At 39.6% G+C, this 27335-nt stretch overlaps 1 protein-coding gene across 1 annotated transcript; it reads left to right on the top strand.

Annotated features, from left to right (window-relative positions):
- Positions 1 to 9657: 9657 nt before the first annotated feature.
- LOC129177229 (phenylalanine-4-hydroxylase-like) lies at positions 9658 to 25622 on the top strand. The gene is made up of 13 exons (XM_054768121.1): positions 9658 to 9814; positions 11574 to 11696; positions 18096 to 18279; positions 22178 to 22266; positions 22611 to 22678; positions 22789 to 22985; positions 23058 to 23193; positions 23267 to 23336; positions 23758 to 23814; positions 23877 to 23972; positions 24880 to 25013; positions 25075 to 25190; positions 25266 to 25622. Exons 1-13 carry the CDS (start codon positions 9749 to 9751, stop codon positions 25307 to 25309), a joined length of 1380 nt encoding a protein of 459 aa, XP_054624096.1. The 5' UTR covers positions 9658 to 9748; the 3' UTR covers positions 25310 to 25622.
- The last annotated feature ends 1713 nt before the right edge of the window (positions 25623 to 27335 follow it).

The following is a 27335-nucleotide window of genomic DNA, read 5'->3' on the forward strand; positions in this document are numbered from 1 at the left end:
TACTTGAAGAAGACTCATGTTTCACTGACTCACTCGACGAAGACACAAGTGTCACTGAGTCACGATACTTGACTCAACTGACTGACGGGTACGCAGTGAAGACTCGAGTTGCAATGAGTAATGAGTACTTGACAAAGACTTGAGTTTCACTGAGTCATGGGTACGTGACAAAGACTCGAGTTTCACTGGCTCTTAAGAACTCAACAGAAACTCGAGTTTTACCAAGTTACGGGGCTTGACAGAAACTTGACTTTCACTGAGTCATGGGTACTCAACTGAAACTTCAGTTTCACTAACTCACCGGTACTCGACAGAAACTTGGCTTTCACTGAGTCACGGGTACTCAACTGAAACTTCAGTTTCATTGAGTCACGGGTCTTGATAAATACTCAAGTTTCACTTGACCCACGGGTACTCGATGAGGACTGTAGTTTCACTGAGTCACAAGTACTCAACAAAAACTCAAGTTGCACTGAGTCATGAGTGCTTGACGAAGATTTGAGTTTCACTGCTTCGTGGGTCAAGGGTACTCGACGAAGACTCATGTTTCACTGAGTCTCTGACGAGTACCCGACAAACACTCGAGTCATAGGTACTCAACAGAAACTTCACTTTCACTGACTCACGAGTACTCCAGTCATCGGGTCACGGGTCTTGGGTCGAAGACTCAAGTTTCACTTGACCTACGTGTACTCAATGAAGACTGCCTCATGGGTGCTCAACAAAAACTCATGTCCCACTGACTCATGGATACCAAGGACGACCCAATTTCACTGAGTCATGAGTACTTGATGAAGACTTGAGTTTCACTTAATCACAGGTACTCAACAGAAACTTGAATTTCATCGAGTCACGGGTACTTGATGAAGACTCGAGTTTCACTGACTAACGGGTACTTGACAGAAAATTGAATTTCATGGAGTCACGGGTCTTTATAAAGACTCTCGTTTCACTTGACCTGTGGGTACTTGATGAAGACTTTAGCTTCACTGAGTTACGGGTACTGAACAAAAACTCAAGTTGCACTGAGTCATGAGTACTCGAAGAAGATTCGAGTTTCACAGCCTCGTTGGTCATAGGTATTAAACGAAGACTCACACCGACTGACGAGTACCCGACAAACACTCGAGTCATAGGTACTGAACAGAAACTTGACTTTTACTGAGTCACAGGTACTCGACAAAGTCTCGAGTTTCACTGAGTCACGAGGACTCAACAGAAACTCCACTTTCATTGAGTCAGACTTGAGTTTCACTGTCTCCCGGGTGCTCAACAAAAACTCATGTCTCACTGACTCACGGATACTCAACGACGACCCAAGTTTCACTGAGTCAAGAAACTTGAGTCATGAGTACTCGATAAAGGCGGGGTTCAACGAAGCACTCACACACACTCACAGCACTTTATTTATTTATTGATTGATTGATTTATTTATTTATTTGTATTATTTATTTGTATTAATGTCTCTTCTGTTGTTGTTGCTTAATTTATTGGTATTTATGTTTATGTGTTTATGTTTCTTATGTTCTTATTCTTTCTTGTGTTTTCTTTCTTTTCTTGGGAGAATGAACAGGATAAGATTTTCATTGCATGGTATAACTGCTGTTTTACTATGCACATGACAATAAAACTCTTGAATCTTGAATCTTGAATCTTAAAGACTCAAGTTGCACTGACTCCCGGGTGCTAAGAGAGCATCTACTGTACAGCTTGAAAAGGGTTTGGAGTTTGGTCTCACTGGAAGTTCATGAGGCTGCTGGATGTGTTTCAGGATGGGCACCAACATCAAGTCCCGTCAGGACACCTGAGACGAGGTAAACAGTAGCAAGTTGACTGAAAAATGAAGAAGACAGAAATGAATAGTTAGTAGGAAAGCATTGCATTTGTGTTTCTCTTCTAGATCGATGGTATCTCAATGACACCCAAGCCTACGTATGGTTAGCCTCATTGTGTGGCCCCCCCCAAGGGCGTAAGCACACTTGTGGAGGCGTCGGCCGCGGTCCAACGCTCACCTGAGCCCTCGCCCCCCGCAGATGACGTGTGACGGAGCGAGTGTGAGTGACAGGTGAAAGTGAGCGCGGTGGCGTTGGGGGGGGGGGGCTCAGAAGGCTGGTTAACACCTTTTGTGTTTGATCAGAGGGGCGGGCAGGGCGCTGACCCGGGCGGTCTCTCTTCACATCATCTTATCTCCGTCGTCAGCGCGCTAACAAGATTAGCAGGGAAGACAAGCGTCCACCTGCGGCTATCGCCACCGGGCTGATCAAGCAACTGATAAGTCTATCATCTGCACTTCCTGTTTGACGGCTTCCGTGTAGACTTCCTGTGAGGGCCACGTGTAGCACTCTTCCTGTGCCTGAAAACGTAAGAGCCATGGAAAAAGCCTCCATTATCCCGAGTGGGAACGGCCCATGTGGTGGATTGTGACGTTGTCCTGAGCCATCGCTCGAGGGCAGTGTTTTCCTGAGCTGTTTTGTTTCCTGTGGGGGACCGTGGTACCTTGATTTTTTTGTGTTCCCTCTGGAAGGTCAGACAAAAACTGAAACATACAAAAACCGACGCAATTGTGGCCAAAACCAATGAAGGCGCCCCGTGGGGGTCTGATTCAAGATGGCTGCGTAAACAAGCAACGCTGGGAGGGAGTGTCCTCCGCCCATAATTTCATGCGGAAATTTCCATGACTTTGTGGATTATTTCCAGTTCTGCTTAAAGTTGTTGTGATTACTTCTATTGCTTTTTAAGTTTTTTGCGCAAGAGGAAAAAAGAGGTGATGATGCAACTCAGCACCACTGTAGGGCAATGTTATCTTTAAGCCACAAAAAAGGCCACTAGGTGGCAGAAGTGCACGTGATAAGAGCTTGGCAGCGCCCATGATGCCGCAGGGAAACGCAGAAGACAGGACGGAGGAAGATGGAGAGCGTGGAGGAGTGTAGTGTGCATAGAGTTAGCATTGTAGGTCCACTTTAGCGCATGCACGAGCAGGCAAACACGTGCACACATATAACATACATGCTCAGACGCGTGCACGCGTGCACACACATGCACAACCATAGTTCAGTGCAAATGTGGAAAATGTAAATAGTTGATGGTGTTGTGTTTGTAAAGAAATTATTTTGACGTAAAACAACCCCCGTTTGTGTTGCTGGTGTTGTGGTCGTTTCACAAAAAGCTGGTTTTCTCCCTTTTTTAGTCGGGAACTGATATTTTCCTGAAACTTACCGATGTTCTACTGCTGATTACTAAAGAACGGAAAAAGGTAGAGATAAACTTTTTTTTCTAATCTTTCCATGTATATTCGGAAATTTCAACTTTATTCTTTGTTTTGTTGGTTTCTCATATTACAACTTTTTTCCCTTTAATATTTAAAATTTATTCAGTTTTTTACTCTAATATTTTGTCTTTATTCTCATAAAATGACTTTTTTCACTTTTGCTTGTGTTTGTCTTAAATATTCTTGTTGAATTATATTTTTAGAATGTGCCGAGGGCCATTAAAAAGAAAAGTCACGGGCCATAAATGGACCCAGGTGCGGATTCAGAGGCCCTGTTTTGAGGCACCCACGATCTGAATTCTGGGCGCGTGGTGGACGCATATGCCAGAATGCAAGCGAGACGCCTGCTATTCCTGACGCCACTGTCAGGCTGATCATTGACATTGGACATTGAAGGTGCTGTACGTGGCTATTCAGGTGCAGGTTCTGGCATCATGACCATAAGGAAAACTGTTGTCTATTCTCAATGAAAATGAACCAGAAAAGCGATCCCCAGTGACATCAAATTAAACTCAAATCCTCGGAATTTACAGCTGCTTCAAATTGGAAAATATTTCAGGAAATTGAACTAAAATGGGTTTCTCCTAGTACCGGTCATTTTATAAATAGAATGTTTTGGCTTTAACGATATATTCCAAGGATAAAAACAACAACAAACTCTTGAAATTAAGGACATAAAATCGGCCTCAGATATCACCAGATTGCAGGAAATGAGGTCTAATTTAAAAAAAAAATTTCTGCGGGAGGGCCCCCAGACCCCGCGCTCCATTTTCACACCCCCCCTTTTCAAAAAAGCGAGATCCGCCCACATAAATATGGATGTTTTAAAAAACGAACATTTTTCTTTGCCCTTGCAGACGTAGGATTTTGTCTTTAAAAATGAAGCTTTTGGAAAAACACCGGCCAGAGTGACGAATGCGCGTGACTAGTCGGTGAATGGTTTCTGTGTGGACAGACATATTTCTTTAAAACGCTTCTGTTGACCTAAAGCACCTTCAACACTTACCTCATCATCTGTCCAACACTGCCCTCTTGTGGCAACTTGATGTGTGCCCCGCCCCAGGTGAGTGTCTGTTCAACAGCGCTGCTTTGCGTTTTCATTTCAACGGAGGCTGGAGGGCAGGGGTGTCCAAACTTTTTCCTGCAGCGAGGGCCACCTGGTGAAAAATGCCTTAAGTAATTCCTTAAGTAATCTCCATGAATTTTCTTTTCGTAATATTATGACTTTATTCCCATAATATTATAACTTTTTCCCCAACCTAATTTCCCCCAAATTAAAATTTTATTGTGTTTTGTTTGTTTCTCATAACATTACGACTTAAAAAAAAACTTTAAAAAATACTTTTTCTTTAATAACTTATTTATTTTTCTTTAATATTTCAACTCTGTTATAAAGTCAACTTATTATTATTATTATTATTATTGTTGTTATTACTATTATTATTATTATTATTATTATTATTATTATTATCATTATTGTTGTTATTACTATTATTATTATTATTATCCTTATTTTTTTATTTAAACTCAGGGCTGACATTATTTTTCCTCATAATATTACACGTTTATTTTTATTTACTTTTTTTCTTGTTAAAATACGACTTTTTTATCTTAATATGTTGACTTTATTCTCATAAAATTACAGCTGTTTTTTTTCAATTTCGGCTGGTTTTTTTTTTGTTTTCCAACTATTTCAACTTTCTTCTTGTAAATTTTCTTCTCGGAATGATGACGTTATCCCCATATTTGGACTTTTTTCTTGTCACATTATAATTGTAAATGTAAATAATAATTGTAATCGTAATATAATTGTAAATAATAGATATTTTTAATTTGAATAATTTCCCCAAATATTTCAACTTCCTTCTGAAATAATTTCCATGAATTTTCTTTTCGTAATAATAGGACTTTGTTGCCATTAGGTTATAACTTTTTCTCCAACTAATTTTCCTTTATTTTGTTTAGTTTCTCAAGATATTATGACTTTAAAAAATAACATATTTTGTCTTTAACATTTCAGCTCTGTGCTACTAAAATGACATTTTTCCTCATAATAATGCAAGTTTAGTCTCGTAAAATTACGACTTTTGTCTCTTAATATTCTGACATTATTCACGTAAGATTACAGCTGTTTTTTTTCAGTTGCTACTGTTTTTTCTTTTAATTTTCAAATAATTTCGACTTTCTTCTTCTCATTAGAATACAAACTTTTTCTCTTAATATTTTGACTTCATTCGCGTCCAATAACGCTTTTTTATTTTTACGTTTTCCAACTATCTCAACTTTCGGCTTTGTAAATTTTCTTCTCAAAATATTTGAACTTTTTCCACAACAATTTTCCAAAAATGCATTTGCTATTTTGTTTGTTTCTCATAGTATGAGGACTCTTTTCTACGTAAATAATTTGAAGTGTGCGCTACTAAAATGATGTCATTATTTGAACATTCTGTTATTCTCCTACGATTACAACTTCCTGTTGTTTAGATTCTAAACTATTTTCCTTCATATTCAACTTTGTTCTTGTAAAATTAATGCTGTTGATTTTGCTGTTGTTTTTATGTTAAATAATATAAATATGGCCGGTCCAGGGTGTACCCCGCCTCTCGCCCGAAGCCAGCTGGGATCGGCTCCAGCATAGCGGCGACCCCAGTGAGGATAAGCGGCATAGAAAATGGATGTATGGATCATATAAATATTATATACTGTATATAGTAGTGTGAAAAGGTGTTGTCCCTTCCTGATTACCACGATATACTTTGGATTATTATATACTGTAAATATTTTTAGAGTGTGCCGCGGGCCAATTAAAAAGATTTTTTCTCATTTGTCCCTGCTGTGAAGCATGACAGGCCCACCGTAAGTAACGTGACCTTTCACTTGGTTCATTGAATAAAATGGAATCAAAGGACTCCTCCATGCCAGCATACCCGTTAGGCACACGCGCCACCAAACGTTGCCACCACAATTTGGGCAGAGACACGCAGAACAGACGCTTACTGTGTCATCTCCAGGAACTTGGTGATTACACACCGAAGCTGCTGATCTGACCGAGACGAATCTTCAAGCGTTTAAATGGAATTCATGACGGTCGGCGTCGTTATTTATAACTCCCCACTGAGGTTGTTTGTCACAGTTTACAAGCGTTTGATTGGCTGTTCCGGCCACAGTCAATACCAGTCTGAAAAATCAATCACAAGGTTTATTGGCGGCCCCCCTTGGCGTTGGCGTGATATAGATATCACCTTGTGTGCCTGTGGAAGCTAGTATCGCACTTCTTTGTGCCTCACAGCACACACCTACGGTGCGTTCAAGGACCAGCCAACAAAGTAATCAATTCCTTCCCAAAGGTCCAAACGGAAGCAAACCCAGGCCATTTTTCACTTCGGAAATCATAGAAATCCAATGAATCCGTTGCAGACGCCAAAAAATAGGAACAAAAAAATACATTTTACAGAGAAAAATTATTGTTGATGCGAAAACCCACACAACAATTTTTGACCAAAACCAAATCATACAAAACCAGGGGTGTATGAAAATGGGCGAAAAACGTCACCAAAAATCATGTTGTATGAAAACCGAGGCAGCTTACAAAAACCGAGGCATCATTTTTGCAAACATTTTCAGCAAAAACCGAATCATACAAAATCCGGGGCGTATGAAAATCTAGACTGTGCAAAAACTGGGCCAAAATTTGAGCTAAAGTTTTCGGCAGAAACCGAATCAGACAAAAAATAGGTTGTACAAAACCAAGGCATAATTTTTGTGAACATTTTCAGCGAGAACCTAATCACACAAAAATTGTGGTGTACGAAAATATAGACAACATTTTCAGCAAAATCTTCACCAAAAATGAAGAACCGAAAGAAGAGACAGCTTACAAAAACCGAGGCATTAGCAGAAACTTTCAACAAAAACTAGGGTGTATGAAAATCTAGACAGTATCAAAAGCTGGAACAAAACTTTAGCAAAGGTTTTCAGCAGAAACCGAATCATACAAAACCTGTGGTGAATGAAAATCGAGGCAGACTTTTAGCAAAAATCTTCACCAACAAGCGTGTTGTACAAAAACAGGGCAAAATTTCAGCAAAAACTTGCAACTAAAAACAAATCATACAAAAACTGGGGTGTATGAAAATCAAGACGGTGTACAAAAACTGACACAAAATAAGTTTTCAGCAGAAACCAAATCATACAAAAACTGTGGTGAATGAAAATCAGGATAAAATTTTGGTGAAAATATTTCACTGAGAACCGTGTTGTACAAAAACTGAGGCAAAACTCCGGCACAAAATTTTCAACAAACCCCAATCATACAAAAACTAGAGTGTATGAAAAGCTAGACTGCAAAAGTGAGCGAAAATATAAGCAAAGGTTTTCAGCAGAAACTGAATCATACAAAAAACTGGGGTGTACGAATATTGAGACAGCGTACAAAAACAGGCAACATTTTTTGCAAACTAAAGTGAATCATACAAACACAACGAAAGTGTACGATAACGAGACAAAAGTTGAGCAAACATTTTCGACAAAAACCTAATCATGCAGAAACTGGGGTGTAGGAAAATAAGAGGCTAAATTTTTGCGAAAACAAAACAACAAAATTTTCACAAAACCTTTCGACGAAAACTAAATCACAAAAAAACTGTGGTGTATGAAAAGCGAGAGCAAAAGTTTTGAAAAAATCTTCACTGGAGCCCGTGTTGTACAAAAACCGAGGGTAAATTCTAGCAAAATTTTTTGACGAAAACTGAATGACAAAAAACTGTGGTGTAAGAAAATCGAGAGCAAATTTTTGCGAAAATCTATAATTAAAAAAATCCAAAATAAATGACCATAAATTCCGATGTATAAGCACCACCCACTAAGTCTAGAGGAAGAAACAGATTTGTACACATACAAGTATAAGCCGCACGTGTCCACGTCATAAAATGGCATATTGTGGCACGCACGAGTCTGTGCGGACCAGGCGGCTCTTTTTAGGAGCCAATCGTGAGCTATGAAAAAACTCACAACGAGCTTGTCAACCCGCTGGAAATTACAGGAGGTCATAACTCAATATGACAGTCTGACTCACGGTTTCATCGACACAACAACATTAGAATTATCAACTTAACACTCAAAGTGTACCTAGGAAATATACAAACATGTACTAATACAAGCGTTTAAAAAAAACATTTTAAAGTTTTCCCATAATGCATTTCGTTTGAGCAAAGCATTTCATCAAAGGACAAGCAATGACAAGTGGGTGGCGCTGCGATGCTGCCTCTGTCCACCAGACGTCATTGCAGCAATGAATTTGTTGCTCAGATGCAATGCATTATGGGAGAGTTGTTTTTTTTGTTTTAAACTCGTATTGGTACGTGCTTGTATATTTCTCATGTATGGCTTTTGATTGTTAAGTTGCTGTGTGATGAGTTTAGTGTTCTTGAAAGATGACATCGTGAGCCAGACTGTTATGTTGTCATACTGTTAAATATAAAATGACCTCCTGCGATTTCCGATGCGTTGACAAGCTCGCTGTGAGCGCTTTGGCAGCTCGTGATTGGCTCCTGCCAAAGAAAGAGCTACCGTTTGCTCACTGACTCGCGAGCGGAACAGTATTTAAACAATCAGTAGTTGCTCTGAAGTAAAGGCGATGTCACGAGATTAGAATTTAGTTCACCGCTGTATAAGCCGCAGCGTTCAAAGTCTAAGAAAAAAGTAGCGTCTTATACGTCAGGATTTATGGTAATTCATCAAATATGTCAATGAAAATAATCTCTTTTGTTTTACTTTTTTTAAACCAAAAGCAGCATGTTTGTGGGGCCATGAATGTTGGATGTCGAATGTGTGGGGCACCGTGCAAGGTCATTTCACATTTTTATTATGGATTATAATATTCTTCAAATATTAATACTTATTATTTTGATAATGATCATTTACTACAGTATTGATATCAAATTGATGGGTAGCAGCAGATTCAGCATTCAGCTCATTTCCATCGTCAGCTCGGACCTGTGATGGCGGTTTAGAAGCGGCCTCTCATATTGTGTGAAAGGCCAGCATGGCCGTTGGCGCGGCGAGGTCAAGGATGTCTAGAGGGCTCTAATAAGCGGAGCAGGACGAACGCAAACCATCTGAGATCCGCTGCAGCTCCGCTGTGATGGGCGAGACGGGTCCTGCTTTGGACTCATTTCTCCACATGTTGGCACATCTCAACTTACAACGAGCCTGAAGCCTTCGACACCCCAGTAAAACACACACGCACACGCACACGCACACGCACACGCACACAAACAGTCCGTTTGGCGGCGTTTGTTTCACAACTGATGTCTCGTGACATGCCGACGCAGGGGGGTGTGTGTGAGCATGGAGTCATGTGACCTCAAGTTAAATAAGAAGAAGTGGCCGCATAAAAGCTGTCGGCTCGGTTGCAGCACACACACACCCACACACACACACACACACACACACACACATTACACCTGGCTAGCAGAGAGCATGGACGCCGCTTATAAGAGAATCAATGGAAACCACACTCAGGATGCGGATGCAGAGGGCACTGGGGTAGGTTCTTTCTTTTCAAGACATTTGATGACAGGAAGTGTGATGTGCAACGGCATGCACACTTCTTTCTAATGGTGGAACAGCAGTGAATCAGCCAGTTGGGGCTGGAATATTCCGGGTACAAAAGCAGACTGGGATGCCCCCTCAGTGGGGAAAAACAGCTGATGCCACTTAAACCGACAATAAGCTATAGTCTGCTCCCGCACAGTCTATTCTTCAAGAGATTCAGGAGAGTTTTATTGTCATGTGCCTGCTAAAACAGCAGTTCTACTATGCAATGAAATTCTTATTCTGTTCATTCTCCCAAGCCCGCTCCTTTCTTTACATACACACAAACGTTTGGGGACACTTTCTCATACACTAACATGAAAAAGTGTCTCTAAACAAAGGCAAACATTTTTTCATACACATGAAAGTGTCTCCAAACTTTTGACAAATAAAAGTTTGGGGACACTTTGTCATACAATAACATGATAAAGTGGCTCCAAACGTTTGACAAATAAAAGTTTGGGGACACTTTGTCATACAATAACATGATAAAGTGTCTCCAAACTTTTGACTGGTCTGTGACTGCTTAGCATATCTTCTTGACCGACACGTTGGATTGCTTTTCAGTAGCAGATTGCAACATTTATGTATTTATTTTTAGTATTATTTGTATTCATATTTTTATATTATTCGTTGTGTGTTTTATTCAGATTAAAATCCCCAAACGAAAAGGCAAAAAACAGAAATAAAAATAAAACAAAAGAATAAATAAAAAAAGAAAATATTTAAAACTAAAAAAGAACTAAAAAGTGTCGATAAAAATGGCATGTGCATGCGCCACGGCCAATTCTGTATGCCACCGCTACAAATTGATTTTGTTGTCTTGAATATTGTTACAATGTTCACATATAAGTATTTTTTATATGTATTTTATTTTTTTATTCATGTATTATCTATTTTTATATTATTTGTTTGCCTAAAATATTTAGTTGTGTGTTTTGCTCAGATTCAAATTCACAAATGAAAAGTCCAAAATCAGAAATAATAAAAATAAAAATAAAAAAAGAAAAGAAAAGAAAGAAAAAAAAAGAAAGAAAATAAAAAATAAAAAAACTACATATGAATAAAAATACATAAAAGTTTTTGTTTTTATGTTTTTGTGTCTCACTGCATCCACCAAGATGAGATGCACATGCGTCATGGCCAATTCTGCAAGTCACAGCCACGTATAGATTGCAGCCCTGTAGGAAACTGCAATGTTTTCTATTGTTGCATTGAATATTGTTAAAATGTTCACAAATAAGTGTGTTTTTTTTACATTTTTAAATATATTTTATATTTATTTTTATTAATTTTACTTATTTTTAAAAATGCAGTTATTTAATATATTTTTATATTATTTGTCTAAAATCTTTTGTGGCGTGTTATAGTCAGATTAAAATCTGCAAATAAAAAGTCAAAAATCAGAAATAATAAATACATAAATTAATTAATTAATTATTTAAAGAAGAAATAATAAAAAAAGAAAAGAAAAAATCTATAAATAAATAATGAAAATAAATAAAAATGAATGTTTTTGTCTCGTGCAGCATCCATAAAAACGAGATGAGACAAGGACAATTCTGCAAGTTGTTGCCACATATAGATTGCAGCCCTGCGGGCAGTGATGCATTGTTTTATATTGTTTATTAAATATTGTTAAAATTTCACAAATAAGTGTGGGGTGTTTTTTGAATTAAGAAGTAAAAGCTCCTTTATTTGATGTCCTCAGAGGAGGAGGCGGGGCTCCATGTACTTGGAGGAGGAGACCAGCAAGAAGTCGGAAGTGATCTCCTGCATCTTCTCCCTGAAGGAGGAGGTGGGAGCGTTGGCCAGGGCGCTGCGCCTCTTTGAGGTAAAATCATCATCATCCTCATCATCATCATCATGGCGTGGTTACGTGAGCTCACAGGATGCCGCAGCTGACACTTGTGGGTGACGCTCGGGGCCAACATGTGATGGAACAAAGCCCCGTGTGTGAGGACGCACATGTCCGACGTCTCGCCCATAAAAACGAAAAGGTCCTCGATCGAGCTTGTTTTTGCGCTGGTGACCTTTGCAGAGGCGGCCAAACAGAGCGACTAAAAAAACAGACCTTATCTCACATTGATCCACTGGCCCACCTCAGAAGGTGAATCGTGTGTTCGAACGACTCATTTGGGGACAACAACACGCCGCAGAAAAACACGCACGACACTTGAGCCACTGGGTTTGTGTGTCTGGTGTAGAAATACGTCCCACACTCTCCTGCAATGTCACAGCTCTGATGGATTCACAGCAATAACAGCAGTTCTCTACTTGAACTATTCCTACAAGTCATTCGAAGCAGCCTGCAAACATAAAGAAAATACAACAATAATACTCATAGCGCTCAATATCAGTATTTCAATGAACACTGACAATTACTCAAATGTTGTCATTTCTTTCAAAATAAAACAATATAATAAAATAGATACAATAAAAATACATACAAAACTAATAATTAGAAAAATCATTTTAAAAAATTAAAAAAATGCATAAACTATTTATGATGAATGACTCAATAATTCATATTACTCAGTGAAGATTTAAATGTTACTAATTATTCATAATTAACATTTATGTTTTAATTTAATAGGATTTCTTTGTTGAAAAAAAAAATACAATATAATTTTATACAAAAATAAAATGTAAAAATGAATAAAGTATTTATTGTGAATGACACTAATGTTCATATACGCAATATAAATATTTAGATAGATTTGAATAATTACTCATTATTATTATTTGTTGTTATTGTTTGCAGGATTTCTTAAAAAAATAGAAATAAGAAAATAAAATAAAAAATACGCAAAACTAATACAGTATCATTTTATCTACAAATAAAATTAAAAAATTAAAAACCTATTAACCTATTTATTATGAATTACTCAATAATTCATATTACTCATTATGAATATTGAAATATTCATAATTGCTCACATGTAACATTTATTTTAATTTGTTTACAGGACTTATTAAAAAACAAATACAATACACTTTAATATAAAAACTAAGTCTAATTATTAATAACACAATAATAATAAATTAGTATGAATTGCTCATGAATATTTTCATTTGTTTACAGCATGTCTTTCATTTTATACAAACATATTACACATTGAACCAAAAAGAAACCCGTTTGGGGCAATACGTGCAGTTTGGAAACTAGTTTTTGTTGCCTAAAGTAAGCATCAAAAGGCTAAATGAAGTCAAATCCAAACACAAGGCATTCAGAAGACGCATTCAAAGACGCTGTGTAGTATTCTACACTGGTCACTAGGTGTCAGTAATGTCACTGTGATGTTGGGGTCAGACACACAAGCACCAGACTTGATCGCCGAAACAACAGGCACAACAGTTCCCAATGAAAGTCACAAATGAATGAGGTTATTTTGGGAATGGCGGCCCGTGAAGGTATTTTTCCCGTGATCGCTACGTGCCACGTCACAGACGCCGAGGGCTCCGAGCAGCGCCTGGCAGCATGTGGCGTCGTTAAAGCAATCTGTGAGCGTTTAAGGCATTGTGAGACGTTTACAGACCAGCTGGACGGCACGTTAAAGAAGCATATATGAAGGAAAATGTGCAGACAGAGAGGGTGTACGGTGCGTCCTCTGCTGGGATAGGCCGACATGGGCGGAAGGCGTGAGCGGCGGGGCCTCCCCGTTTGTTGCCGCATCTGGTTCGGATTGTGTTCATCACATCCTCCTGACGGCCATGCCGCCACGCATCCCCTCAGATGTTTCTGGAAGAATGTGCTTAGTGTGTTGCATTCACTTGCAGCTGTACCCTTCAGTGTCGGGTATTTTGTCATCAATCCCTGCCAAAAAGGTCAATGAAACCCCAATCACACAAAAAAGAATCCATTTTTCCAGTGAGGAATCGTGCAAACTCAATCAATCCATTGCAAACCCCAAGATATGAAAACAAATTCCATTTATAGACAATAATTCTAGTTTTATATGCTAAATATGCTTTTTAACATTATTAGAGCCCTCTAGACATGAAATAACACCCCTATAGTCACCTTTACACTCCTATTACCCAATAGAGTAGATATAATAAGACAAAATACGACTGACTATAGAGACATGGAATAACACCCCTATAGTCACCTTTACACTCTTATTATGTAATACAGTAAACACTATAAGAGAAAATAAGACATAGAAGACATACAAAACCTGATTACAACCTTCTAAATACAGTTTTTAAGATTAGTGCCCTCTCTATAGATGAAATGACACCCCTATAGTCACCTTTACACTCCTATTACCCAATTGAGTAGATACAATAAGAGAAAATAAGACATAAGAGATAGAAAAGCTGTTTACTACCTTCTAAATACAGTTTTTAAGATTATTAGAACCCTCTATACATGAAATAACACCCCATAGTCACCTTTACACTCCTATTACACAATAGAGTAGATATAATAAGAGAAAATAAGACATATAAGACATGCAAAACCTGTTTACAACCATCTAAATACAGTTTTTAAGATTAGAGCCCTCTATACATGAAATAACACCCCATAGTCACCTTTACACTCCTATTACCCAATAGCGTAGATATAATAAGAGAAAATAAGACATGTCTAAATACAGTTTTTAAGATTAGAGCCCTCTAGACATGAAATAACACCCCTATAGTCATCTTTTCACTCCTATTACCCAATAGCGAGGGCCACATAGGGAAAAATGAATGTATGCAACTTTGCCACTTTTGATATTTGATTAAGTTACATATATATATTTTTTTTAAAGTACGTGTCAGCTTTGTCGTATAGGTGAAAACCCCTATTATTAATATCAAATTCATTTTTTGCTCTTTTTCCCCAGCTATTTCAATTTTCTTCTTAAATAATCTTCTTAAATTTTCTTTTCGTAGTATTTTGACTATATTCCCATAATATTATTACTTTTTTTGCAACCTAATTTTCCAAAATGACAGCTTTATTTTGTTTTGTTTGTTTCTCTTAATATGACAACTTTTTTAAAAATAACAACTTTTTCTTGAATATTCCAACTTTATGCTACTAATATGACTTTATTTTTCTTCATAACACTACGACATTATTCTTGTAAAATTACTTTTTCCTCTTAGTATTTTGACTTTATTCTCTTAAAATTCCTGCAGATTTTTCCATTTTGAATCTTTTTATTAATAGCAGCACTTTACGCACCCTTGATAAAGACTCACACGTTAGCATTGGGCGAGTTCCTTTGTTGTACTTCCTGTTGTGTACTGTACTTCCTGCGGTGGCTGTTGTCTCATCAGTGTAACATGACTGACACCTAGTGACCAGTATAGAATACTACATATCATCACAACGTCTTTGAATGCGTCTTCTGAAAGCCTTATATTTGGATTTTACTTCATTTAGCCATTTTTTGCTTGAAAATACTTATATTAGGAAAAAATAACTAACATTTTCTGAAATATGCATATTTTCGAGTACTAACAGGCTGTGGTGATTTAGTAACTTTTATGTTTTTGCTGGCGTTCGTTTGTTTGTGTTCAAAATAACTTGAAAAGTTTCTAAAGGATTTGAACAAAATTTTCATGAATTTTTGGAAATGGGATATGGAAGAACTGATTAAATTGATCCAAAATTCAAAATTACCTGCAACTGCCACATTTCTCAACCGATTCAAGCCACTCCAACATCAAAGTGTTCAACACGTTCATTAGCCACAGGACAAAAATTCCCACGTTTTCTGCCTTTGATCTGAAGACTTCCAAGTACTTCCACATTTCTCAACCCATTCAGACATTCTCTCAGTCGGGACATTTAGTCTTTCTTGTATATTGTGCTACTATGCTAGGTGTGACCATGCTAACATTAGCATAGTAGCATTTTCAGCCATTTTTATAGTTAAACACAGATATAAACACTGCCATGTTAGTTGTTAGCATTGCTAATATTAACATAGTAGCATTTCAGCCATTTTCATAGGTACACACTATTATGTTAGCATTGATAGCATGCTAACATTAGTATGTTAGCATTGCTAGCATGCTAACATTAGCATAGTAGCATTTTTAGCCATTTTCATAGGTAGACATTATTATGCTAGGTGTTATCATGATAACATTATCAGGTTATCATTGTTAGCATGCTAAAATTAGCATGTGATTTTTATGAATATGAACTTAAGCAGATGCTTAGTGCTATCATGCTAGGTGTTAGCATGCTAACATTAGCATGTTAGCATTGTTGGCATTCTTTAAGTCATTTAAACCCTGTTCATTCCAACATTCTTTCTACATTCTACTACACTTTCATTTTCCGTGTCTTCCTACACATTTGTACCTTCATTCAGCAAATTTAGACATTCGTGCTCAGTTCAACCATTCGTACATTCCAACAGCATTTCAGTACAGCTTCAGCTTATCTTCCAAACTATTCCTCCAGTCATTCTACATTTCATTATGCGACCATTATGCAGCATTTCACTTCAGGCGATCACATGAAATCGCATTCTCTACTTATGAATCCGTTGCGAATGGTATGTTTTCATGGTCAATGCATCTAGTATGCAGATAGAACAAATGGAGGACTAATATTTATGGTGTAAATCACAATATGGGGGGAAACGATGGCGCTTGAGATGTGAAATTGCAGGGCTTGATAGTTGCTGCTTTATAGGAGGAAGCGGAGATCGACATAGAGATGTTCATGGTTCTGTGTGCGTTCTGTGAACAAATACACCCTCCCCCCCACACACACACACAAGAATAATAAATCTGTCTATAGTGTCGCCAGCACAAAACACAACAAGCACTCGGCAGTCTTCTCAGACACGGACACGAGCTGAAAAGGTCCTTCATTGTTGCTTTTCTTCGAAAAGTGGACTTTTATGCCTACTTGGGCAATCAGCATGTGGATAATGAATGACGCGAGACGTACAACGAAGCCAAACACGTCTGGGTCGCAAAACACCGGCTTGCCTATAAATAAAAACTGTGGAAATTCAGGTTTTATGTTCCTTGCTGCTCGTCGGGCAAATTCTCTGACACACGCAGCTTAGCAAAGCCAGCTCTAAATCCTCAAAGCCACTTCTGTACCCGTCCGTCCGAGCTCTGCCACCCCCCCCAGCGAGGTTCCAGGTCAAGGTCGTCACATGCCGTGTCACATGGAGGGGGGAGGATTGGGAGAGTCCCATCTCATAGGTCCAAAGAGGATCCCATTTGGTTTTGCACGTTCTTTTATTCCCAATGAATCTTCTTGGCGAGGGGCGGGCCGCACTTTTACCTGCGTGATGATGACCAGCGTCCTGTCAAATAATGGAATGGCCGTGTTTATTTGACCAAAAGTCACGTACACACGCCGTACAAATCAATAGGAGAATAAATCAAATGTACAAAATGTTGGCAAATACACATGCAGATGATACTTTGAAGTATTAGTCGTAGTATTTTGCTGAATGAATGACAGCATTGATTTGGAAACATTTAGAAACAAATGAAACCATAAATATGAATTATGAGTAATGCAAAATAATAGGGACTAATTAATCTCTCTATATTATTTTTGTATACAATTGTATTATTTTCATATAATATTTACATATATTTATTTTAAAATAATAATAATAATTAAAAATAATTAAAATAATAATAATACCATTTTTAAAATAATTAAATAAATACACGTTTACATACATTTAAAATGTAATACTAAAATTCTTATGGATAATAAGAAGAAAATAAATATAAGTAAATATAATAAAATAAAATAGTATACAAAAATAATATATAATCGTTGGTAAAATTAATTACTCCGAATTAATGATATAGGTTTTAATTCATTTATGAATGTTTCCATATAAATGCTTGTATATTTTAAAATATAATAGTCACATTTTAAAATATAATAATAAAATAAATATATGTAAATATAATATACAAATAATGAGATTGTATAGAAAATAATCTGTAAAAATACAACATTCATGTTTTAATCAGTTTATGAATGGTTCCATCTAAATGCTGCCACGTTTAAAACATCAATATTCATAATTAGGAGTAATAACTAATTTACAATTTTATGGTGCTTTCAGAATGTACTGCAGCCTTTAAGCAGCCTGATCTTCACAAAATCTAAACTCAAAAGATCTGCAGACACATCAAGAAAGCAATCAGGCAGCCTGGCGCCCTCTGACGGTCAAACAAGAGAAGTACAACATGCTCACTATGTCGCGTACTCAAGCGCCCCCTTTTGTGTTTGCAGGAGAAGGGCATCAACCTGATGCACATCGAGTCGCGCCCGTCGCGCGTCAGCAAGGAGCAGTACGAGTTCTTCATCAGCGTGGACTCCACCTGCGCCCAGGCCTTGGATGAGGTCATCGAAGGCCTGCGCACGCAGATCAGCGGCCACGTGCACGAGCTGTCGCGCAACAAGCAGAAAGACACGGGTGAGCGGGGCGCAGGGCTGTGAATAACCCTCACTTCAAAAAGAACAAAAAAAAAATCACATCAGAAATGAAAGGGGAAGGGTCAGCGACACCTGGGAAAGACACTTTTTGGCCAACTTAATAATTAACAAGCATACGAATGTTGAATGTTGATAAGCATGGAACAGGAACAGCTAGACAACATAATCAACAACAACTATCTGAACTGTAAACACACTTCAGCAACTATCTACAAAAAGGTGCCGCAAGGCATGCTGAGAGCGGCGGACACGGTGACGTATTTTAGGATTTCAGCTTTTCATCCACACGGCTACGGCGTTCTGGGTGCCCTGGAGCAGTTTTTTTTTTTTTTACTAAATGGCTTCCAGAGCGGGAAAATCAAAACAACCAGGAGCGAACGGGCGTGTATGGCTGCCAAAAAGGCAACATAGCTTCGGATTTCGCGGCTTCACTCCATCATGATTTTTCCAAAATATATTCATGAATAAATCATACTGTTTGATGGTTGGAATACGGCCTATTATTGGTCCAAAAATATGCATATTTCAGCAAAACTGACCTTTTTTGTCTAAATGAAGCATTTTCAAGCATAAAAATGGCAAAATGATGTAAAATACTGTGTATAAGGCATTCAGAAGACGCATTCAAAGACATTGTGATGGTATGTAGTATTCTACACTGGTCACTAGGTGTCAGTAATGTTACATTGATGAGACAATACAGGAAGTACTGTACAGAGACAACAAGTAAAAAACAAGTGTGCTTCTATATTATATCTTATTTATGTCTTATTTTCTCTTATTATCTCTACTATAGCAGGTAAGAGGGTAAAGGTGGCAATAGGGGATTATTTCATGTCTAAAACACCTATTTAGAAGGTCATAAACAGGTTTTCTATGTCTTATCTGTCTTATTTGCTATTATTATGTTTACTATATTGGGTAATAGGAGTATAAAGCTGACAATAGGGGTGTCACATCATGTCTAGAGGGCTCTAATAAAGTTAAAAGCCGTATTTAAACAGTCATAAACAGGTTTTATATGTCTTATTTTCTCTTATTATGTCTACTATATTGGGTAACAGGAGTGTAAAGGTGACTATAGGGGTGTTATTTCATGTCTATAGGTTTCTAATAATGTTAAAACCTGTATTTAGAAGGTCATAAGCAATTTTCAATATTTTATTTTCTCTTATTATGTTTACTATATTGGGTAATAGGAGTGTAAAGATGACTATAGGGGTGTAAAGGGCTCTAATAATGTTAAAAAACATATTTACAAGGTCAAACAGGTTTTCTATGTCTAATTTTCTGCTATTATGTCAAGTATATCTACTACAGGGGTGTTATTTCACAACTAGAGGGCTCTAATATCGTTAAAAAGCATATTAAGAAGGTCATAAACTACATATAAGGAATCCTACTTTGAGGAAAATCACTTGAAGCAGTCGGGTCTGGAGCCAATGAACCGCGATAAACGAGTGACTCGCAGAAGTAATTCCACAGCGCCACCTGTAGGTGTGCCTTATGTATTACGTCGTTTTCACCCCGTGCGGACGTGGCTATTTACTGATCCGGCACTGTGTAGTCGGCTTCGTGATTGTGGTTAGTGTTGGACAACTTCAAAGAAGATTCTAGCAGATTGAACTGAGGCCAGCTGGGTTGCCAACCATGCTAACTGTGACAAATGATCTGTTTTAATCATAACAAGGACTCACCTATCAAGGCAATTTGATGGGGACAGGAGACTCTGTGCCTTGCATGGATCCACATGGAACTCCTACAGTGGCGCCATGCTCCCCCTTGAGGCAAACGGAGGTACTGCAAGACAAGATGGACAGGCGCTAGATAGATAGATCCTTTATTCATCGCCATGAGCGACAACTGGCGCATTTATCAGCCATGTTGTGGTGCTTCATCAGCCCGTCAGACTCAGTAATGGGCAGCCATGTCGCCGACTAGACGGGTGGCTTGTCACCCCAACGGGGGCCCCTTTATTAGTTGTTTCCAGAATGACATTAGTTTAGCTACTCAGGACCAACAGGCTCGGCAGGAACAGCGGCGATCTGTGTCCCCGTCCCGGACTAACACGGGCCACGGGGAACACGCCAAGGTCACGTTGGGCCGGGAAGGACGGGCCCTCCCGCGGCCCGCCGGTCAGGGTCAAGTGGACGAGATGATATTTATGGCCTGTTCTAAAGCAGGCCTCTTTGGACAGTAGAGCCATTGTCCGTGCAGACCCTCGGGCTTTGGACCACACGGCACAAACTGAGATTCATTAGTGGGCCCCCTCTGTCTTTTAGGGACATAAATCCAGCAGATGCCATGTGTGCGCTCCTCTGTTGAGTGTCAACATGCCAGGACATCACAACCCCATCCTACAGGCTAAAAACTCCTCCTCATCATCAATATCAATTTGGACAGTTGGACCCGCACAATGGCCGAACTATTTCAAATGAAATATTCACCTTCACATATGAAGCATCCAGCCGAGACTTGGGTGTCCTAACTTTTCCCAGCGAGGGCCACATAGTGAAAAATAAAAGGATGCAACTTTGTCACTTGGATATTTTGTAGAAAAATGCTCAAAAGTTATATATAGTGGTGTGAAAAAGTGTTTTCCCCCTTCCTGATTTCTTTTTTTTGTGCATGTTTGTCACACTTAAATGTTTCAGATCATCAAACAAATGTAAATATTAGTCAATGACAACACAACTCAACACTTTATGCAGTTTTTCAATGAAACTTTTTATTATTAAGGGAGAAAAACAATCCAAAGCTACATGGCCCTGTGTGAAAAAGTGATTGCCCCCTAAAGCTAATAACTGGTTGGGCCCCCCTTAGCAGCAACAACTGCAATCAAGCGTTTGTGATAACTTGCAATGAGTCTCTTCCAGCGCTGGGGAGGAATTTAGCGGAATTGTTGTCATTCAGCCACATTGGAGGCTTTTCCAGCATGAAGCGCCTTTTTAAGGTCATGCCACAGCATCTCAATAGGATTCAGGTCAGGACTTGGACTAGACCACTCCAAAGTCTGTGGACTTGCTGGTGTGTTTTGGATCATTGTCCTGCTGCAGAACCCAAGTTGCTTTCAGCTTGAGGTCACCAACATTCTCCTTCAGCACAATTCATGCTTCCATTTATCACAGCAAGTCTTCCAGGTCCTGAAGACCATCACACTACCACCACCATATTTTACTGTTGCTATGATGTTCTTTTTCTGAAATGGGCTTTTCACTTTTCCACACAGGGCCATGTAGGTTTGTAGATTTATTTCTCCCTTAATAATAAAAAGTTTCATTTAAACTGCATAAAGTGTTCAGTTGTGTTGTCATTGACTAATATTTATATTTGTTTGACGATCTGAAACATTTAAGTGTGACAAACATGCAAAAAAATAAGAAATCAGGAACGAGGCAAACACTTTATCACCCCACGATATTTCAAGAAAAAACTGCATGTCAGCTACATTCCTCTTTTTTTCACATTTTTGCTGTTGTTTTTTTTTTATTTATTAACTTTCCAAATATTTCAACTTTCTTCTTAAAGAACTTTAGCAAATTTTCATTTCAGAATATTTGGACTTTATTCCCATAATATTATATTTTTTCCCCAACCTAATTTTCCAAAAATTACAACATTATTTTGTTTTGTTTGTTTCTCATTTTAGGACTTTTAAAAAAATAATGTCTTTCCACTAAAATGACATTATAGTCCTCATAATAGTACAAGTTTATTATCGTAAAATACAACATTATTGCCTTTCTTATTAAAAATATATTTTTTGACCCCGGGACAAATTTAAAAAAAAACATAAAGAAAGAAAGAAAACAAACCATAAGTGGCCCTCGGGCTGTACTTTGGAAACCCCTGACTTAAGTTAAATTGGTTCCCTCTAGTGCCGTGGTTCCCAAATGACATCCAGGACTTGGACCGCTTCGCCAACCAGATCCTCAGTTACGGCTCGGAGCTGGATGCAGACCACCCCGTAAGTTGTCACTCATCTGTTGTGTGTGTGTGTGTGTGTGTACGCGTCCACCCACAGCTGCTATGAAAGAGGAGGTCTCCCGGAGATGACAGGCCGCACTCTGGCCGCCTATTGTCATGGAAACACACAAATTGCTTTAATTGGGCCCCTGTAATTACAGATAATTTCTCCATTTTGCCACCGCAGTTAAGGCGAAATATATCCAATGTAAAACTCTACAAAGGTTCATTTGAATATGTTTGCATGCTCTCATTGGAGACGGAGTTTGTAATGCCGTCAAAGGCCACGCAGATTCGTTGGACATTGTGAGATCTCACACGGATTTCTCCTTGTTATGCGTCCAGGGCTTCACAGACCCCTTGTACCGGGCCCGCAGGAAGGAGTTTGCGGACATCGCCTACAACTACAGACAGTAACTGTTTTTCTTGCAGCTCAAAACCCCATTAATCCTAATGTCCGGAACTCAGGGTTCTTTGGTTCGTGGTTGCGTTGTCCTTAAAAGCCTGCGTGTCTTTGTCCCAGCGGCCAGCCCATCCCACGGGTGGAGTACACGGAGGATGAGAGGGCCACCTGGGGCACCGTGTTCAAGGAGCTGAAGACTCTGTACCCGACTCATGCGTGCCGCGAGCACAACCGAGTCTTCCCCCTGCTTGAGAAGTACTGCGGCTACAGGCAGGACAACATCCCACAGCTGGAGGATGTGTCCCGCTTCTTGCAGTGTGAGTTGACCTTCAACGACACCCCGTCATCCAGAACCTGTAGTTGGTTTTAACAAACCTTGTCCCGTGCAGCCTGTACCGGTTTCCGACTTCGCCCGGTGGCCGGCCTGCTCTCCTCCCGGGATTTCCTCGCCGGCCTCGCTTTCCGGGTCTTCCATTCCACGCAGTACATCCGCCACGGCTCCAAGCCTACTTACACACCTGAGCCGTGAGTGTGGAGTGTCAAGTCCGAGTGGATGTTCAGAACACAGGAAGGAGGATTAAATTTGTTTCCGTTTTAGGGATATTTGCCATGAGCTCCTGGGGCATGTCCCCTTGTTTGCCGATCCAGGTTTTGCCCAGTTCTCACAGGTAAGAAACCACAGGGGTTGGACTTACTTAGACCTGGACATAAGTCCTCCTGCACAGTCGGGCAGAAAGTTGTCTCCAGTCATCCCTGCTCTGTGTCCATTCCTTTGAATCGTTCTAAGTCAGAGCCAACCCCTCCAGCTGTTTTTCTAGGTTTTCCCCTTCTCCGTTGTCTTGCTGGTAGAATCCATCCCATTGCAACTCCTGGTTGTCGCCCCTCAGGCCACTGGAACACATGTCCCCCAACCCCATTCTTCTTTGGCTAATGATACCTTGGAGGTTGCAAAGTTTCGTTCTTAGGAGTAGTTCAGTGTTGGTTTTGTGATCTTTGTAGGTGACTCCAAAAGTCACAAAGGGGTTGGACTAGAACCCATCAAACACTTTTGGACACTTTCAGCATCAATAACTTTTTTTCCTTAAACAGGAGATTGGTCTGGCTTCCCTTGGTGCCCCCGATGAGTACATTGAGAAACTTGCAACGGTAGGTCCAACTGAGGATTCGGGATTCCAGCTTCCAGGTGTTGACTGGCCTTGTTTGTGCAGGTCTACTGGTTCACCGTGGAGTTTGGTCTGTGCAAGCAAGGTTCTGAGATCAGAGCTTTTGGAGCAGGCTTGTTGTCCTCGTTTGGAGAGTTGCAGGTAAGACACCAGGGTGGGTGCAGGGCCAGGCAGTGGGTTAGTGGTCCACTTGGGTTTAATGTGTCACTGGGCTGAGCACCTCCAAGTCCGAGTCCATGATTCTCGCCTGGAAAAGGGTAGAGTGCCATCTCTGGGTCAGGGATGAGGTCCTGCCCCAAGTGGAGGAGTTTTAGTACTTTAAGGTCTTGTTCACGAGTGAGTGAAGGCGAGATAGACAGGCGGATTGGTGTGGTGTCTGCAGTGACGCGGACTCTGCATCGGTCCACTGTGGTGAAGAGGGAGCTGAGCCGAAAGGCAAAGCTCTCAATTTACCGATCAATCTACGTTACTACACTCACCTATGGTCATGAGCTTTGGGTGGTGACCGAAAGGACAAGATCGTAGGTGCAAGCTGCCGAAATGAGTTTTCTCCACAGGGTGACTGAGCTCTCCCTTAGAGAGAAGGTGAGAAGCACTGTCATCTGGGAGAAACTCAAGAGTAGAACCGCTGCTCCTCCGCATTGAGAGGAGCCACATGAGGTTGCTCGGGCATCTGGTCAGGACGCCTCCCAAACGCCTCCCTGGGGAGGTGTTCAGGGCACGTCTGACTGGTAGGAGGCCTCGGGGAAGACTCAGGACACGTTGAAGACACTATGTCTCTCAACTGAACTGGGAAAGCCTAGGGATCCGCCGGGAGGAGTTGGACGAAGTAGCCAGGGAGAGGGAAGTCTGGGCTTCCATGCTTTAGGCTGCTGCCTTTGCGAACCAACCTCGCATAAGCGGTAGAAGATAGATGGATGGATGAAGTCACTGGGCTTACTGCGAGTGGGCAAAGTAGTTCAGTGGTTCAGTCCACCACGGGAAACCAGTCACCTGGAGTCACACTGCACTTCCTGGAACAACTCATGTACCCTTGCTCATCTTCCAGTACTGCCTGACCGACAAGCCCAGTCTACTGCCGTTTGACCCGGAGAAGACCAGCCTCCAAAAGTACCCGATCACGGAATACCAGCCGGTCTACTTTGTAGCTGAGAGCTTCGACGATGCCAAAGAAAAAGTCAGGTACGCTTGGAAGTTGGCCGTCGGACTCTGTGACCCTCATTGAGTGTTTGGGCCGATACAGGAAGTTTGCCGGCACCATTCCCCGGCCGTTCTCGGTGCGCTACAACCCGTACACTCAGAGCGTGGAGGTTCTGGACAACACCCAGCAGCTGAGCAACCTGGCTGACAGCATCAACAGTAGGCTTGCCTTCGTCTTCCCGTTTTTGGACGTGCAGCTTACCTCAGGCGCTTAGCTTCTTCTTCTCCTTGCAGGTGAAATGGGGAAATTGTGCGAAGCCCTGCGGAAACTGGAGTGACTTTGCGACGGCGGCCTGAGGCTTCGTATTCTTGCTTGCATACCTGCTTTTTGTATAACACATGATACCAGGATAAAATAAAGAACATTATCTTTTTTTTTTTAATTTAGGCAATCATTCATAGTCTTTACGATGTCCAGAGCCAAACATGTTATTTTATAGCATATTAAAGGACGATTTTACAGAATAGTCATAGTAGTTATAGGACTTCATTTTAAATCTAAGCCACTTTGGACCATGTATATTATATTAATCCTTGGCATTATTTTGTGCATGAAATATTTTAATGACACAAATAAAGAAAATAATGCAGTGTTGTTTGTATTTTTTCTATTTGGTTTAAATTTGTCATTTTTTTTTAAATAATAATAAGCAAATTATAAAGAATGCAGTGTCATTGATATGCTTTGCCAAAATTTGACATTTCATTTTTCTTTTTACTTACAATAATAATAATAATAATAATAATAATAATAATAACTAGGAAATTATAAACAATTCAGCGTCATTTTTTATGTGGTTTTATTTATTTATTTGTTTAACTCTCAATAATAAATGATAATGAGAACATTACAAATAATGCAGTGTCACTTTCTATTTTAGTTTAAATCTGTCAAACTTTTTTTACTCGTAATAATAAATGATAATAATAACAAGCAAATGATAAATAATGCAGTGTCAGTCGGTCTAAATTTGCCATTTTTTTTTTTTTATTCCTCACAATAATAAATGATAATAAGAAAATGATAAATAATGCAGTGTCATTTTGTATTGTTTCTATTTGGTTTAAATTTGTCATTTTTACTTGCAATACTAATAATACTAATAATACTAATAACAAGCACATTGTAGTGATTGTAGACGCTCACAAGTCAACATAATTCTTTGGGTGTTTATTATTGTGGCTGTTCATTATCATAATGCTTCATTTTTACATGATACAGCTTAATGATGGAGTCTAAATACTAGCGACAGCTCTCGATTTCAAGGATCATAACATTGAAGTTATACTTTTATATTTACCCGTGCTACAATTTTAAGATGGTGTCCACATTTTGACATTTTTTTGGTATTAATTATGATTATTGTTTATTTTATTTTTACATTATTTTATATTTGAAATTCCATCCCTGAGTAATGGGTGCTCAACAAAGAGCCAAACTGCACTGACTCACGGGTGCTCGACAAAGACTCTGGTTTCACTGACTCACGGGTGCTCGACAAAGACTCGGGTTTCACTGACTCATGGGTTGATGAAGACTCACGTTCCACTGACTCACAGGTGCTTGACAAAAACGAATTTCACTGACTCATGGATGCTTGACAAAGACTCACGTTTCTCTGATTCACAGGTGCTCGACAAAGATTACTTTCACAACCTCACAGGTGCGCCACAAAGACTCATGTTTCGCTGACTCACAGGTGCTACAAAAAGATGAGTTTTACTAAATCACGGGAGTTCGACAAAGACTCAAGTTTCAATGACTCGCAGGTGCTCGACAAAGACTCACGTTTCACTGACTCATGGGTTGATGAAGACTCACGTCTGACTATCACAGGTGCTCGACAAAGACCCAGGTTTTGCTGACTCACAGGTGATCCATAAAGACTAGTTTCACTAATTCACGGGTGCTTGACAGACTTGAGTTTCACTGACTCACAGGTGCTTGACAAAAACGAATTTCATTGGCTTTTGGATGCTTGACAAAGACTCACGTTTCTCTGATTCACAGGTGCTCAACAAAGATTAGTTTCACTGACTCACAGGTGCTCCACAAAGACTCATGTTTCACTGACTCACAGGTGCTCCACAAAGACTCATGTTTCATTGACTAATGGGTTGATGAAGACTCACGTTTCACTCACTCACAGGTGCTTGACAAAAACGAGTTTCACTGAGTCATGGGTGCTCGGCAAAGACCCAAGTTTCACAGACTCACGGGTGCCGATGAAGGTACGGGTTCTCAGTGTGCATGTGCGAGTTTCTGCGCATGCCCTCCAGGACTCAATTAATTTCAGTGAGTGC

Source organism: Dunckerocampus dactyliophorus, chromosome 2, assembly GCF_027744805.1.
Source record: "Dunckerocampus dactyliophorus isolate RoL2022-P2 chromosome 2, RoL_Ddac_1.1, whole genome shotgun sequence".
Lineage (NCBI taxonomy): Eukaryota > Metazoa > Chordata > Actinopteri > Syngnathiformes > Syngnathidae > Dunckerocampus > Dunckerocampus dactyliophorus.

Coding starts and splice junctions, on each gene's coding strand:
- LOC129177229 (XM_054768121.1), top strand. CDS start 9,749: ATGGACGCCGCTTATAAGAGAATCAATGGAAACCACACTCAGGATGCG. Junction 22,986..23,057: donor TGTGTCCCGCTTCTTGCAGT/GTGAGTTGACCT, acceptor TGTCCCGTGCAG/CCTGTACCGGTTTCCGACTT. Junction 23,337..23,757: donor GTTTTGCCCAGTTCTCACAG/GTAAGAAACCAC, acceptor TTCCTTAAACAG/GAGATTGGTCTGGCTTCCCT.